General features: G+C 36.6%; 1 protein-coding gene across 9 annotated transcripts in view; it reads left to right on the top strand.

Annotated features, from left to right (window-relative positions):
• Positions 1-17,295, top strand: part of JMJD1C (jumonji domain containing 1C) — a 317,595-nt gene that overhangs the window by 252,173 nt on the left and 48,127 nt on the right. For 7 of the 9 annotated variants that reach the window (XM_025285105.3, XM_006054761.4, XM_006054759.4 and 4 more), the window contains one exon: positions 15,815-15,920. The exons of the other annotated variants lie outside the window; for them this stretch is intronic. In XM_025285105.3, the coding sequence (XP_025140890.3) occupies positions 15,914-15,920 (7 nt within the window). In that variant the 5' untranslated portion in view covers positions 15,815-15,913. The remainder of the gene's footprint in view (positions 1-15,814; positions 15,921-17,295) is intronic. 9 annotated transcript variants of the gene reach the window in all.

The raw sequence follows: 17,295 nt of genomic DNA, 5'->3' as shown, positions 1-17,295 counted from the left end.
AGTGTCTATGTAATTAATTCTAACTATTTACATTAGTCATATTCTAAAAAGTTACAAGTTCCCAACATTAGAAATGATAGAATTAGAATGTCACATGTTTATTCACTTGCTTTCTTGTACATTGTGCAGCTTACCACCCTCAAAAGCACTGACATTACCACCAACAGTATAATTACTGAAAGCAGTCTAAATGTTTTGTTGCCGTTCTTTTTATCTTTAGGATATATCCCATTAGGGATATACTCATTTTCTTTTTCATGTGTATTATTGTCTTGAAATTTTTCCTCTCTATGCCTTGTGTTTTAAAAGGCATATACCCGTGTCCTTGTGTTCTGAAATCCATCTTCACATATACATTGTGTTCATTTACTTTATCTTAAACCTATTCCTCTTTTTCTTCTCATCATATAAATAAATTCAGTTACCTGCATCCTAATATAAAATATAAAGGTTCTCTGATCACACCCATTCTTAACTCCTTTAGCTACATAGCTGGACTTAAAATCTTTTTATATTTTATAACCTCCCAATAGCATCTCCAGTTATTGCAGCCTGACTTCTAGTTCCACTTCCACAAAACTAATGTTACTGTTAAGATCACTAATAATCTCTTTATAAAAAAATAGATTATTTCAGTCCTCATTTCTCTCCTACTGGACCTTTGCATTTAGCACTGTGAATCACTGTCTTTTGTATACTTTTATTAACTGCTTCAAAGATTTCTGTAGTTTTAATGTAGGGTCATTTTCCACGGTCTTGCTTTTTGGTGTCTTCTCCTTTCACTACTCAATCTAAGCAGTGTCATATTTCCAGTTGCTTTCACTATCAGAACTCTTTATCTTCTGAATCTGTACCTCTAGTCTAGACCTCCTTGCTATACTGTCATTCATTTAACTTTTATTTTTTTAGCTTCTTCTAAGTGTCCAGCATTGTTTAAACATAATTTTAAACATTGTTTAAACATAAATTCCTGTCCCTTTGGAGCTTAAATTCCAGAAAGGGCACAGTAGAAAATAAAAATAAGTAAGTAGTACAGTGTGATGGTAAAGCATCTGTCTACAATGCAGGAGACCCGGGTTCGATCCCTGGGTCGGGAAGATCCCCTGGAGAAGGAAATGGCACCCCACTCCTGTATTATTGCCTGGAAAATTCCATGGAAGGAGGAGCCTGGTAGGCTACAGTCCATGGGGTTGCAAAGAGTCGGACACGACTTAGCAACTTCACTTCACTTCACAATGTGATAGCTTAATTATTGCCACGATAAAAGAAGTAAAGCAAAGTAAGAGCTATTGAGAATGGAGAAGGGGGAGGCAGGCTAGAGTATTGTGGTCACGGTGGATGTCATTGAGAAGGTGAAACCTGTATTTGCTGCTGCCTACTACAGTGTTAAAGTTTCAGCACTCAAACCTTGTCTTTGCTAATCATTTTGTGTCTTGGCTAATGGTGTAACAGTATCTACCCCATTTTGTCACTCAAATCAACATCTGAGAATGTTTTAGGTTCCTCTCTCGCCCTTACTTATTGGCTCCAAAAATTGCTGATTCTGCTTTAACATTGTATTTGTCCACAACATCCTCCTCATCTCTGTTGTAAAGCATCCATCCTCATTTGGCTGGACTATTACGGAGCTCTCTAAATAGGGTCCTTCAGTCTTCCTGCTCGCTTACTCCATTGTCCGCACTCAGTCCATCTCATTGTATTTTGAGTTCTCCATATGGGCCATACTGTTGCATCTATGTCTGTGTCTGCACATGCCTTTCACATGTCCTAAGAGCCCTTCTTTTCTGCTCTACCATATCCTGATAGGTGCCATTGTGTTTTTGAAGTTTCAACTCAAGAATCGAGGTATTCATGCTTTTCTCAAGTCCCAACTCAAATGCCTCCTTTTCAGTGGTATCTTTCCTGATATCAGGACGTATCAGGACTGTCTTTCCCCACCATCTTGGTCTCACCTCTGTGTTATATGTAAAACCGTTTAATCTGTTTTGCAGTGATGTGTCTAATTAGTCTCTGTTCCTCCAGGCTGTAATATCATTCTACAGGCTGTAGGATTCACAGGGGCAGAAATTTGGTATTCAGAAACCTTGTTGAATGAAATGTCTTTCTAATATGTTTTACTCACTCTCCAGCACTTAGTGTTTCAAACATAATTCCAACAAATTATCTGATCTGATTTCCTTTACCATAGCATATGAAATATCAAAAACAAAGTTTTAAAAAGTATAATGATGGTAGATTGGGAGCTTGATAGCACAAGAGGTTACAGGAGAAATTGTAGTTACAACTCAAATTTTGTCTTTGTAGAACAGTTTGGTATAGAAGCAACAATACTTTCTATCAGTCAGTAATTAGACTATATCATAACAGTTAATCAATAATGATGATAATTGCATTATTGAAAAGCTGAAATTTTAGTATGTTATTAAATGAAGGAACTCTAGAAATACTTGCAGAATTAGTGGGATTTTGATAAATTTTCTTATTTCTGTAATGTTTAAAAACTGCCCTTCTTTTTATAATCATTTAACATGCCTCACTCATTTTCTGTTCTCTTTTTTCCTGATAAGATTTTCTAAGTACATTAAACTTACCCTTTCCGAATAGCAAAACAATGACCTGGTAATTGTGATAAGGACAGTTATGCATACTACCTTGCTTAGCAGTCCTAGGTAATTAAGATGTTCTTTTATTATGAAACTTTGGAGTTGTAATTTTAACTCCCTCCTTTTTTCTGAATAACTTGACACATTTGTCATATATTTGTATTTTCATCATATTTGCATAGACTTAATGAGGAAACAGATACTTAACTTGGGGTCATATGATAAAAGTCTAATTAAGTCACTTGGCAGATCCAACAAGACCGTCAAGTTACAGGACTTGTTGATTATTTCAGTTTGGACTAGATATATTGTTATATTCATCCTAAGAGAATTATTATATATTCTTAAATGTATAGGTTTGTCATTTCCATAACAGTATATTGGAAATAGTGAAAATCAGCCCTGGAATGTGTGGTATGGTGTTAATTTTGAAATTAAGTCTTCTCTGGCTTTTCTCTAGTGTGGAAGTGGGAGCTACTCTCCAGTTGCAGTGCGGTGGCTTCTCTTGTTGAAGAGCACAGGCTTCAGTAGTTGCTGCACGAGAGTTCATTGGGTGCGGTTCCAGGTTTTGTAGAGCACAGTCTCAGTAGCTGTGGCACACAGGCTTAGTTGCTACACGGCGTGTGGGATGTTCCCAGACAGGAGATGCAGTGCATGTCTCCTGCACTGGCACATGAATTCTTTTACCACTGAACCACCAGAGAAGCCCCGCAATTTATATTTTAAAAATAAATGTTCACTCTGTATGATCAGAATAGTCATTGACTAGGAATTAACTTTTAGTGGATCACTTTCCAAAAAATTATACAAGGATATAAGTTTATTTCCTCCTCAGGTTGAGCTCCCTCTCTCCCTCTTCACAAGATAGAGTGAGACTGCCATCAGTGGAGGGCTCATCAAGAGGAAGAGAGTTGCTTTTTTTTTGTTTTATTTTCTTAAACTTAGGCTGTTCTGAAGGAATATTTTCAGTTACTATTTTGGAAAACATTAAACAGTTCCCAGGCCTTCCTGAGTTTGTTCAGTTGTAAGTTTGAGGAAACTGCAGTTAGTAAATTGTGGTTGGCAGATGCTGTAAGCAGGTGACTCAATAGGTTGAACTCAGGATGACTCAACTGTGTAAAAACCATGCTGATAAATAACTTGAAAGAAAAATTGCCTTCCAGACTTTTGAACTGCCATAAAAAGTTCAAAACTATTATAAAAGGTACCACAAAGAATATTAACATGTGGTTTAGAAGGAAACACATTTTCCTTCAAGTGGTTTTAAAAGTTTTACTTAATTGTTCTGATTTTTGCTCTGTGGTAATTCTGAGAGGAGAGGACACTTAGCAAGTTGTAGTTGAAAATGCAGAAATATTATAAGTCTTAATCAAGTTTACTCAAGAGAACACTTTTTAAAAGGTCAGCTTCATTCAGTTCAGAGATTAGCAGAGAAATCCAAATGGTAGTTGTTTTAAATTAATTATAATAATAAAATCTATAATTATAATAAATTAATATAATTAATAAAATAATCTAGTTGGCTTTTTAACTTTGATATAACTGAACAAATAAAAATAAAGCAGGTAGGTGCTTTGTGAAGAATTGATGCAAGAGGGGACTTCCCTGATGGTCCAGTGGCTAAGACTCCAGACACCCAATGGAGGGGACCCAGGTTTGATCCCTAGGCAGGGAGCTAGATATCAAATGCTGCAACTAAGACCCAGCACAGCCATATAAATACATTTTAAACAAAAAACCCTAAGAATTGATGTAATAGGACATGTATATTAATATAGTATATCCCATTCTAAAATCCCATCTGAGATCTGATAAGTTACTTATACCTGATAAATGAGAGTTTATTGTTTTTGATAACGATTCCAAATTTTGGAATACTATATTCCTGTGAACCAACTTTAGCAAACATCATTTTCTGTATATAACAAAATAATTTGGTTAATTGGATTTCTTTTTACTTCTGTCATCATGACACTAATATCATAAGGAAGATACTGAAAACCCAGCAGAGAGTATTCAGATTCTTTATTCTGCCAGTTCATGGTTTGGACAATGGATTTGTGGAAAGGGATTTGACATTATGCAGATTCTTGCTAATGTGCCTTCTAGCCATGTGATTTGGGGTAAATTACTTAATGCTTGAATTTGTTTCATCTGTAAAATGGAGAGAATAATACCAGACTAGCAAGGAATTTGTTAGGATTAAATGATGTTAATATTTGTGAAGTATTAATCTCATCTGTCAATCAAAATTTAAGATTTTTTTAAAATTGCTTATACTGTTAAGTGAACATGCTTATTAAATAGATACTTTTTAAAGGCTGAGAAAAAATTCGTCCCATTAATCATAAACAGTCAGTTTAGGATATGCTGCTGCTGCTGCTGCTAAGTTCGCTTCAGTCGTGTCCGACTCTGTGCGACCCCATAGACGGCAGCCCACCAGGCTCCTCCGTCCCTGGGATTCTCCAGGCAACACTGGAGTGGGTTTCCATTTCCTTCTCCAATGCATTCAAGCATGCTAAGTCACTTCAGTCGTGTCCAGCCAGCCCACCAGGCTTCTCTGTCCATGGGATTCTCTAGGCAAGAATACTGGAGTGGGTTGCCATTTCCTTTTCCTAATTTAGGGTATATTTAAGCTGTATTGAAACTGCAGGATACCACTCATCTCAATTAACCAAAATCAACCAGGGATTATAAAATTATATATAGACAGGACTTAATTATCTATTGTTTAAATTATATACAAAATTATATGATTGTCTTTAAAAATTATCTGGTGAAGTTTTTAAATTAATTTTTTTCCATCATTAGCTTCCTTCTATGTCACTCAGTTTGAGTTTATAATTATATAATTTATATGAGTATATGATCAACTGAAAAAAAAAATCTTTTCTGTTTTAAAATACCTAGACTCTCCATATACATGCATTAATTTGATTTGTTATTCATTTATTTCCTTAGATTACTAAAAAGTTAAATGTTGGGTAGAAGAGTATGTAGTTGAAGATTCTAAAACTATGGAAAACTATGTTGTACAGTGATGAAGATTTTGAGAAATAGCATGGGAGTAGATTGTTCAAAGCTTATGTAAATTTTTTAAGAGAGTACTAGCACATAGAATAATAATCATGTAAAAATAGTAGACTTTAAAATGACAAATTTCTAATTAAGTTAGGCAAATACAGTACTTTAGGGGTAAGAGGAAGTTTGCTTGATATTAAGATTGTGTAAGGAAGACTTGAGATTGCTGGATTATGGAGTTGAAAGCAGACTAAAAGAAGATACAGTTCAGTTCAGTTACTCAGTTGTGTCCAAGTCTTCAAGACCCCATGGACCGCAGCCCTCTAGGCTTCCCTGTCCATCACCAACATCACCTGGAGTTTGCTCAAACTCATGTCCATCGAGTCGGTGATGCCATCCAACCATCTCATCCCCTGTCGTCCCCTTTTCCTGCCTTCAATCTTTCCCAGCATCAGGGTCTTTTCCAGAGAGTCAGTTCTTTGCATCAGGTGGCCAAAGTGTTGGAGTTTCAGCATCAGTCCTTGAAATGAAAATTCAGGACTGATTTCCTTTTGGATAGACTGGTTGGATCTCCTTGCAGTCCAAGAGACTCTCAAGAGTCTTCTCCAACACCACAGTTCAAAAGCATCAATTCTTCAGCGCTCAGCCTTCTTTACAGTCCAACTCTCACATCCATACCTGACTACTGGAAAAACCATAGCTTTGACTAGATGGACCATTGTTGGCAAAGTAATGTCTCTGCTTTTTAATATGCTGTCAGGGTTGGTATAGCTTTTCTTCCAAGGAGTAAGCGTCTTTTAATTTCACGGCCACAGTCACCATCTGCAGTGATTTTAGAGCCCACAAAAATAAAATCAGTCACTGTTTCCATTGTTGCCCCATCTATTTGCCATGAAGTGATGGGACCAGATGTTATGATTTTAGTTTTCTGAATGTTGCGTTTTAAGCCAGTTTTTTCCCTCTCCTCTTTTACTTTCATCAAGAGGCCCTTTAGTTCTTCATTGCTTTCTGCCATAAGGGTGGTGTCATCTGCACATCTGAGGTTATTGATATTTCTCCCAGCAATCTTGATTTCAGCTTGTGCTTCATCCAGCCTGGCATTTCTCATGATGTACTCTATATATAAGTTAAATAAGCAGGGTAACAATATACAGCCTTCATGTACTCCTTTCCCAATTTGAAACCAGTTGTTGTTCCATGTCTAGTTGTAACTGTTGCTTCTTGACCTGCATACAGATTTCTCAGGAGGCAGGTCAGGTGGTCTGGTATTCCCATCTCTTTCAGAATTTTCCACAGTTTATGGTGATCCACAGAGTCAAAGGCTTGGGCATAGTCAATAAAGCAGAAGTAGGTGTTTTTCTGGAACTCAGTTGCTTTTTCGATGATCCAGAGGATGTTGACAATTTGATCTCTGGTTCCTCTGCCTTTTCTAAATCCAGCTTGAACATCTGGAATTTCATGGTTCACGTACTGTTGAAGCCTGGCTTGGAGAATTTTGAGCATTACTTTGCTAGCGTGTGAGATGAGTGCAGTTGCGCAGTTTGAGCATTCTTTGTCATTGCCTTTCTTTGGGATTGGAATGAAAACTGACTTTTTCCAGTCCTGTGGCTACTGCTGAGTTTTCCAAATTTGCTGGCATATTGAGTGCAGCACTTTCACAGCATCATCTTTTAGGATTTGAAATAGCTCAACTCAAGGAATGAACATTACCTCTTTGTCATACTGACATCATTAACTTATTTTCCCGCAATTTCTTGTGAGCTGAAATGAATTGCAGAAACATTCATTGTTTCAGATAGGATGTGTAGTCCAAATGCCTTTCAGAAAAAGTTTCTCTCCCATGAATGGTGTCATAAACTTTTTACATTTTCCAATCTGATTGACAGAAGAACTGGAATACATTTAAATTTGGTAATTCTTGAATGATGGTACGTGAGAATTTTGTCTTCCAGAGGTTTTGTATAGTGTGTATAAGTAGTGAGTCCAGTGCTCCTGACTAAAAATATTGATGTGTGGTTTATATGCAGTGAATCATATAGATCCTAAATAAACTATAACAATTTAAATTTTGCCTAAAACTTAAACTTTTAACAATGATTTAGAATCTGGAAATTTTTAGGTTTTATCATATAATATGTTGTGAAGAAGTCACCAATATTGGCAATACAAGATTTAGAATTATGTTAGAAAGATTTGGGGCTTTGCTTGTGGTTCAGCTGGTGAAGAATTCACCTGCAGTGTGTGAGACCTGGGTTTAGTTCCTGGCTTGGGAAGATCCCCTGGAGAGGGAAAGACTACCCACTCCAGTATTGTGGCTTAGAGAATTCCATGGACTGTATATGTGTAATCCATGGGGTGGCAAAGAGTCAGACATTTTAGAAACAGTTTAGTGTTCACCTTATGTAATAGAAAATATCAGGTAAAATATTTGAAATATGTTGGTCATTGCTCCCAGTAGTATTTTGAGATAATTTTGTGACAGTGTGTGGTGATGTGTTTTCTTCCTCTTAACCCTAATCACTTTCTTTTCAGAGTTGTCACATGGTCAGCCCTTGGAGGAAGTAGAGAAGCAAAGAAATTAAGATTTCTTTGTCTCCCTGTTTGTTTCTTCCTCTCCCCTGTTTTTTGTTTGTTTGTTTTGAATGAGTATCTGTGTTCCTTAGGAGACAGTATAAATGAGATTATATTAAATTATCTTATGGAGAAAACACTCGTTTTGCAGTCTTAAGATATATGAACCATAGGATAAATTTTGGGAAATTTCTTCTTTTTTAATACATGTTCCTATTTTTACCCTACTCTGGAGTCCAGAGAAGTGCATAGTACTGACCTCTGTATATAATTCTTATTGACCCAAAGGATTGAATCTTATCGTTCAAAATGGATAACTTTTCTACACTGAAATCGAGTACACTATTATATTCAGAGAGTGCAGGAATGTACCTGGGAAATTGTTTTACTTGTGAAAGCCTTAAAAAAATGACTTATCTTAAAATATTCTTCCTTTAATAATGAAAAGATTTTGGTAATTTGTTTGTTTTCCTATGCTTATGAATATGCAGACATTTATGGAAACAGTTTGCAGTCTGTTTGCCACTGAACTGCATTGCCTTGATCAGAAGTTTTAAATTTTGGTTTATACTAGTAGTTTATGTGTTCTTTTAAATCATGGGTAGGCAGAGTGACCGCAGGTCAAATCAAACCTCCTTCCTGTTTTTTATAAGGCCTTTCACATTTTTAAATAGTTGGGAAAAGACTCAAAAGAATGTCATGACACTGATCAATCTGTGAAATTCTAATTTCATATAATGCCAGTAAATAAACTTTATTGAAATGCAACCATGCCCATTCAGTTATATACTGTTTATGGTATTGTTTGGCTGCTCTGGGCCTTATAGTAGCAGAGTTGAGTCATTGAGACAGGAATGGTATAATCTGCAAAGCCTAATGTGTTTACTCTTGGCCCTTTAGGGGAAAAGTTTGCCAACTCTTGCTTTAGATAAGGAAAATATATGGAAGCCCTCAGTGGTAGCTGCATTTAATTAAATTGCAGATGGTTAGACAGTTGTGCTTTTTGAAGACCTCTGTAGTAACTCTCAGACTTAACCAATTTCCAGTTTCAGTAGAGCCTTATTAACAAATTGGGTTCTTTTATAAGTTATACAGGAACTGGCAATAATAGCAGTTGATGTCACTCTTGACCTATATGAACCTATCATTCATGTTATTCATTGTTGGCTAGCAACCTCAGGGATCTAAGGACAAGCATTTGTAGTTTTGCTGAAGCATGAATTTAAATTATGACTGTGGCAAAGTGATGTTGCAAAGCATGTTCAATCACCCAATCTGACATTCAAGATACAGTTTCTTTTATGATTACTCTTATAAAATACAGTCAAGTATGATTTTTATAGGGGAATTTATGTAATATAATTGGATTTAAGATGTTATCACAAAGGTCAGGGACTTTATTGCAATAGGAAAAAAAATTCTGTTACTAAGGCACACTCAGTATAAGTTTGAAAGCAGGCCTTAGGTCATTCTCCATTGAAAATTGTCCAAAAGGAGAGAAGCTGCTCCAGTTTTATATTTCTTATTCTTTAATTTGTAGATATGGTATATCACAGTGATTGATTTGCAGATATTGAAAAATCCTTGCATCCCTGGCATGAATCCCACTAGATCAGTGGTGTACGAGCTTTTTAATGTAGTGTTGAATACAATATGCCAGTGTTTTGTTGAGGATTTTTGCATCTATGTTCATCAGTGATATTGGCCTGTAGTTTTCTTTTGTGTGTGTTATCTTTCTCTGGTTTTGGTATCAGGGCAATGGGAGCCTTATAAAATGAGGAAGTTTTCCTTCCTCTCCAATTTTTTGGAACAGTTTCAGAAGGATAGGTTTTAACTCTTCTCTAAATGTTTGATAAAAATTTGCCAGTGAAGCTATCAGGTCCTGGACTTTTGTTTGTTGGGAGATTTTTAATCACAGTTTCAATTTCAGTGCTTGTGATTGGTGTATTTATATTTTCTGTTTCTTCCGGGTTCAATCTTGGAAAACTATACCTTTCTAAAAACTGTCCCTGTATTTCTTGTATCCTAAAATGAAAGTATCAGTTAAGACCTTAGCGCAAATCTCTTAAAATTGTTAAGCGAGTCAACTCAGTCATATTGATAGAAACTAACAACTGGTGTACTGTTACCTATTTCATGCCTCTCCTGGCTCTTTGGTCAGTATTTAAATCTAGAGGATGTGTAACATAAGGAAAATATTTGTTGAAATAGTAGGGAGCACAGTTATGGTATGACAAACTGTTTCTTTATTATCTTAGAAAATGTGTTATATATACTTTGAGCACTGTCATGTTATTGCTGTTTTGTAAACCTAGCCAGGCATATATGAATATTTTAGTGCTGTGATCTTAGTTTTCACATTAGTAAAATTTTTATTGTTTCCCTTTGAACTGGGATGAAGCAGAGAATTCCACAAAAATTAGGTTAGTGCAGTAGTCTTACTGTCAGAGTAGACATTCCAACCTGATTTTAGCTTTTATATTTTGAGGAATGATGCTTTTTAATTTCATCATATTCTTCTGTATTCATGAGGAATACATGTGTGTTTCAATCATCTCATTGTAATTCAGGGTAATGTTTACCTAAAAATACAGCATTTGAGAATTTGTAGATCATGATTATGTCACATTGCCAAAGTGATTGTCTTCTTTCTTTTATCCTTTCTTGTTATAAAATGGCATGAATTTAAAATCATAAGTCTTTTCTGTTTAATGAGTGTTAGACTGTTTCTATATGCAGAAATTCACATGGCCAATATAAGGTTGTATAGAAAGATAACTTCCACCTAATGTTGAATTTTTTGTTTTTAACCCATTGTGACTTAAGATATTATCTTTCCTCTCTTCCATTCCTCTCTTCCATATAATGAAAGAAATGTGTCAGATTTTGAATGGCAGTGACAGTAAATAGTCTATTATTTATGCCTTTTTGTTATACTAGTTCATGAGAAAACAGAATAAGTGAAGAGGCTGGCGTTTAGACTCACAGAACTAGATTCAAGTGCTAGCTCTCTCCATAACATCCTGACTGGGACCTCTCTGTGTATAACATGTAAAGGGGTATAATAATCTCAGCTCTACAAAAATTCATAGGTTTGGAAAGCATCCATAGTATCTGCCATGGTAAATGCACAGTCTTGTTAGCTTTTTTTCTTTTTTATTATTTACATTAAGGTGTCACTAATACTCAATTAAATCTAACTTCTGTCTTTTCAAAAGGAGGAAAGTAACAGCACACAAGTGAGCAATGAATAAATAGTCCAGAACTTCACTTAAGGCATTGTTTAGAACTTTCCCATATTTTCTATATAAATTTCTAGTACAACAGATCTTGTTGCACTGATTTTTTTGTTTTCCCATTAGTCATTTGCTGGAGGTTGTAACTTGTGTAATTAATACATTGGATGGAGTTTATGAAGAAGATTCACAGAGAGTGCTATTCCTTCACTATCTGGGGAGAGGAGCTTAATGAATACATGTTATTTTAGTTATATAATATGAAATTGTTGGGGGGTAATTGCAGTTAATGAAAAGCTCAAGGCAGAGCTGAATTTGTTAGTTACATTCTGTCAAAGATAATGAATATTTATTAGTAATCCATGATTATGGTGCCCTTCTCTGTGAGTCTGCATTATAGCCTTGTATCTCATTTTTTCTTTTTATACTCTCACAACATTAGGTCAATAAATGGGGGGAGAAACTTCATTTGGCAACCTGCTAAAACTCTTAACAAGATTTGATCTTTTGTTCTTTTGTGAGCCTCTTTAAAATGGTAATGGTGACTACAGTTCTACAGAAAGGCCTCTTTTTGGGGTGGGGGAAGATTTCAGTTTCTCACTCTTAGCATCAAGACTGACTGCTTCCCACTGTCATAGGGATTTCCCTGGTGGCTCAGATGGTAAAGCGTCTGTCTACAATGCTGGAGACCTGGGTTCGATCCCTGGGTCGGGAAGATTCTCTGGAGAAGGAAATGGCAACCCACTCCAGTACTCTTGCCTAGAAAATCCCGTGGACAGAGCCTGGTGTCCATGGGGTCGCAAAGAGTCGGACACGACTGAGCGGCTTCACTTTCACTTTCAAGCACAATAGAGAACATACAGAAAACACTGTCCCTGCTCTGTAGGAGCTTACATTCAGTTCAGTTCAGTCACTCAGTCGTGTCCAACTCTTTGCCCCATGGACTATAGCACGCCAGGCTTCCCTGTCCATCACCAACTCCTGGAGCTTGCTCAGAGTCCTATCGAGTCGGTGATGCCATCCAACCATCTCATCCTCTATTGTCCCCTTGTCCTCCTGCCTTCAATCTTTCCCAGCACATGGTGTTTTCCAATGAGTCAGTTCTTCACATCAGGTGGCAAGCTTTGGGTATAATTTAGCCCCATCATTATTTAAAGAGAGGAAGGGAAAGGATTTTAAAGGCAAAGACAATGACATACCATTCAGGATAGGTAGAGTACATAGGGAGATAAACATAATCTCATCAACTCCAGAGAGAGTTGGTGCAGTGAATAGGAGAAGGGAAATTGTCTGTGGGATGCAAGTAAAGGAAGCAGGGTGTCCTTAGGCATTGAGTGGAGCAAGAAAAATCATGTGGCCTTTTCCCCAGATATATTTGCATCAAGTGGGAGTGGTTGGTGACAAGACAGAAGGCGAAAAAAAATGTAATCATGTGCATCTGAGAATCAAAACTGAAACCAGGCTATAAGAATTTGAAGAACAATGAAAATGCCTCTAACTTACAAAGCACTATGTGTAGAGAAAGATTCCAGCAGCAATATGACTATCATAGTCAGGCGTTGTATTGGGATAATTTTCATGGGTTTTAATTAATTTCATAATTAACTCATAAATATGTAAATGGCATGTCAGTACCATGGTTAATTTAGAATTGAATGTGTTAAGACTAGTTTCTGAAAATTTTTTAAATTATTGTAAAAACATACTCGTTAATAGGAAAAGAGATATTAGTAACCCTGCTTAAAACGATGAGGAAATTGATACATAGAAATTTGAACTTATATAAGGTTATGTGAGTAAGTAGACTGATGCTGCTGCTGCTAAGTTGCTTCAGTCGTGTCCGACTCTGCGCAACCCCAGAGACGGCAGGCCACCAGGCTCTCCAGTCCCCAGTATTTTCCAGGCAAGAACACTGGAGTGGGTTGCCATTTCCTTCTCCAATGCATGAAAGTGAAAAGTGAAAGTGAAGTCGCTCAGTCGTGTCCAACTCTTAGCGACCCCATGGACTGCAGCCTACCAGGTTCCTCCGGCCGTGGGATTTTCCAGGCAAGAGTACTGGAGTGAGTTGCCATTGCCTTCTCCAGACTGATACTATCAATTTTTAATAGTATACTTTTTTTTCCTTAGAAATGAATGGGTCGTTATTGAGACGATAACTGCTGTCTAATGATTTTGGAAACGTAGCTCTTTTTTTCAGTCTGTTGAATTTAAAAAAAAAAAAGGTTTAGTCACTAAGTTGTGACCAACACTTTTGCAACTCCATGGACTGTAGCCCACCAAGGCTCCTCTGTCCAAGGGATTTTCCAGGCAAGAATACTGCAGTGAGTTGCCATTTCCTCCTCCAGGGCGTCCAGCCTGAGTCTTCTGCATTGTCAGTTGGATTCTTTACAGCTGAGCCACCAGGGAAGCCTAACCTGTTGAATAAATATAAATATTGAGCAAAACTTACATGTCAGTAGTTTTAATTATAAAAATTTCTGTATAGGAAACTGATTTTATAAATCCTACCTGTACTTGTCTACAAAGCATTGGCAGTGCTGCCTTAATAGCAATTTATACCATTCCCCTCCCCAAAATATAAAGGCTTGGCAGCAGAACCCTAAAAGTAAATTTCATGTAAGTCAGCTGTGATACCCATGTAATTGTGTGAATTTTCTATGTACTCATCGTTTTCATGCCAGTTAAATGTCTAGAATAAGAGTAAGAAGAACGATTATGATAAAGATAGGCATTGAAACAAGAGAAGACTCAAGCTGTGGAAACATAAAACCGTAACTCAAACACTTGAAGGACCATCATTTAGGAAAATGATTAGTGTTTGACTCCAAGGAGTTAAGTTTGGATCTGTGTATGGAAGATAAAGTGAGAAATAACTTGGTATCGGTCGGAACTGTCTGGAAATGGTCATTGTTTTCCTTGGGAAAGAGAAAGTTTCCTGTGTTTTGTCTGTCATGGACTTCACTGTCACCTCGTGTGCATCAAGAGGGTTAGCGTCTACACTCCCCATGGTACTTTCTGTTACTCAGGTAATGAGACTCACACAGTGCGCAGTGTATTATTAAAGTGGAATGGAGAAAAGGGAGTGTTAGGAAGTTTCTTTACAAAAGGGAAGACAGGTCATGGGCTGGGCTTCCCCCATCGCCCCCATGACAGATTTTACCTACTTTTTTGTGTAACATCTTTCCACTCCAGTATTTGCTTCTGCTGTGAAGGAGCATTTTTGTATATTTTCCAAGGAGAGCAAAGGTGATAAGTGTAAAGGTCTTATAGTTTTGTTTGTTGGTGTTCACTAGGTATAAACAAAATATCAGTGTTTACCACAGTATTATTCGAGAAATGCAGAGTGGTCCCTTAAAGCAGTGATGAGGTAAGAAGAAAAGTGCTCTACTTGGATAAGCGTTAAAACATGAAATATGACCTGCCTGATTAGGGATTCTCTGTACTCCTCAGCCCCTTTTTGGCTTTTCCAAACAGCCGGATTATTTTTATCACCAGATAGAATTTTCCTCTTGTAGCACCTTTTTGTTCACTGGTTCCCATGATCTGCTCGTCCACTTTGAAAAGGGCTGCCAGATTGACAGTGCTGCTCTGTTCTTCCAGCTCTACTCTAGGTCCCCTGCCACTGGTCTCACATGCAGGAGCAGCAGAAGTGCTTTGAGAGAGAACAGAATGTCAGAGAGTCCATCGGGGGGCCAGCAGATTGTGGGAAACCATGTGACTGTGTGATTCACTCCAAGGAGAGAGCCGGTTGTTTCTGTGTCTAGATCCACCCTGTTATGAGGATAATATCATCAATAATGTAATTTAAATTGCCTGGATGCTTTGACACTGGCTTGAAAAAATAAAACTTTTCATCAGTGAAGTTACTGGTCAGATGAGTTTGAGTAGAACTGAATTTGATGGTGTTTAAATCAAGACAGTGGCTTGTCTTGTCAAATAATGACTTGTTTGAACCTAATGTTTTAGGTATAGTGTGTAGAGGACAACTCATCTATGTATGTATATATTGCTTCCCAAAAGATTCAATTTGATTTGTTTGCTACCAACCTTAGATGACCTGAAGCTATTTGGTTTGTATATTGCTTCTAACAGTGAAACTCTTAAAAAGGTGACTTATATAAGGCTTACAGTTAGAGAGCACATTAGTACATTTCAAATTTTTCCTTAAGACATTCTTGTCAAAGATCAAATCTTACCATGGATTTACTTCTTAGGCTCTGTTGTTATGTTACTGCTAATGAACTATAATTTATGAATTTGCATTTTTGCATACATTTAGATAAAGGAATTTTCTTCAGTCCTTAGAACATATAGGAGGGAAGGTTGGTAACATTAATGTTAGGACAGCGTAACATGGACCTTTCTCTTAATCTATAATTCTAGGACGACATAGACAGCCTAAACCCAGTTCTCAGGGACAACCCGCAACTTCAGGAAGAAGTGAAAGTCTGGGTAAAGGAACAAAAGGTTCAGGAGATTTTTATGCAAGGTAACTGTTTTGAGTTATGCATTAATTTTTTTGTTTTTTGAACTGGGCAATTTCTTGTTTGCTTTTGGTTGTTTAGTTACATGCAGTATAAATAGAAGACCCAGTCTAATATTTTCAATTATATACAGGCCCCAGAAAATAATAGCAAAATCAGAATAATTTCAATAGGAAGTTGATATCTTCGCTAGTTTACTAATTTGAGCTAAATGCCTGGAATAAAATTCCAACCACACAGGTGTTTTGTTGATAGGAAAATTTCCGTATTACGGACGCTGTAGGTGTGTCCTTCCTGGAGAAGGAAGCATTGTTTTCTGTGGAGGATTGCCCAGAGCCACAGTTGATTTCCTTTGAAGAATGCTGTTAGTATCTGATAAAGATGGCTTATTTCAGTTTGCCTTCCTCAGCAATGACCACAATACTAGTCTTAGTTTTATTTCCTTTTTTTAGTAAGATATAAGCTTGTCTTCAGTTGAGATTTTATGATTCTAAATGATTTCTTTTCCTGTCAGTAGAACTATGTATTGAAAACATAAGCTTTTTGTGAAATTGAACTGAAACTGGAACAATATGACATGCAGTTTCAATATTTGGTTGATTGTTTTTAAAAGGTAATCTTGTTAAATTCCCATGTTTATCTCAGCCTCAGCTTCCATGCCATTTAATTTAAGCATTAATGGAGATAATCTGAGAGTTGTGGCTTCCTTTTGTTGAATGTTTTTTTTAATAGCAAATCATCTACTTATACATTCTTCTTAGGCTAAATATTTTTTAAACTTTTAATATGGAGAATTTGAAACATATACAGAAATAGGCACATAAAAGTTCACTGAAATATTCTCTCTCAGCCCCAACGACTATAAAATAAAATCTTGATAGATTCTGCCCCATCTATACTGCTATTTATTTCCATCAATTTTAAGACATTGCTGTGTTCTATTTTTAAACAGATGCCATACTATTGTTGTGCTGAAAATTAATAGTTCCTCAAATAATGATTACTCAGGTTCAAGTTTCCATTTGTCTCATAAATGTCTTCATTGATTTTTCACAGGCTTGATTTTTATTTATTTTTAATCCGGGACCCAAAAAAGGTCCACAAATTGACTGGTTGATATGACCTCTCTCTTTTTTTTTTCTTCCTTTCTTTCTTTGCACTTTATTGAAGACGCCAGGCTACTGTTTTTTTAAGTAACCCTTTTTCCTTGTCATATTCTTAGAGATGAAATGATTAAGGCAATAGTCCATTCCATCCTAAGCAGAATTATTTGAGGCTGACTCCTGCTTGTGTTTGGTGGTAGAACAAGACCGTTAAGGTAGTGTCCTGATGGGAGTTGAAAATTGGCGTATTTGGAGTTCTCTGTAAGCTTTTTCAATA

The sequence above is a fragment of the Bubalus bubalis genome, chromosome 4 (assembly GCF_019923935.1).
Source record: "Bubalus bubalis isolate 160015118507 breed Murrah chromosome 4, NDDB_SH_1, whole genome shotgun sequence".
In the NCBI taxonomy this organism is placed as follows: domain Eukaryota; kingdom Metazoa; phylum Chordata; class Mammalia; order Artiodactyla; family Bovidae; genus Bubalus; species Bubalus bubalis.
Note: the sequence above shows the minus strand (reverse complement) of the source record. Positions and strands in the feature narration are given on the sequence as shown.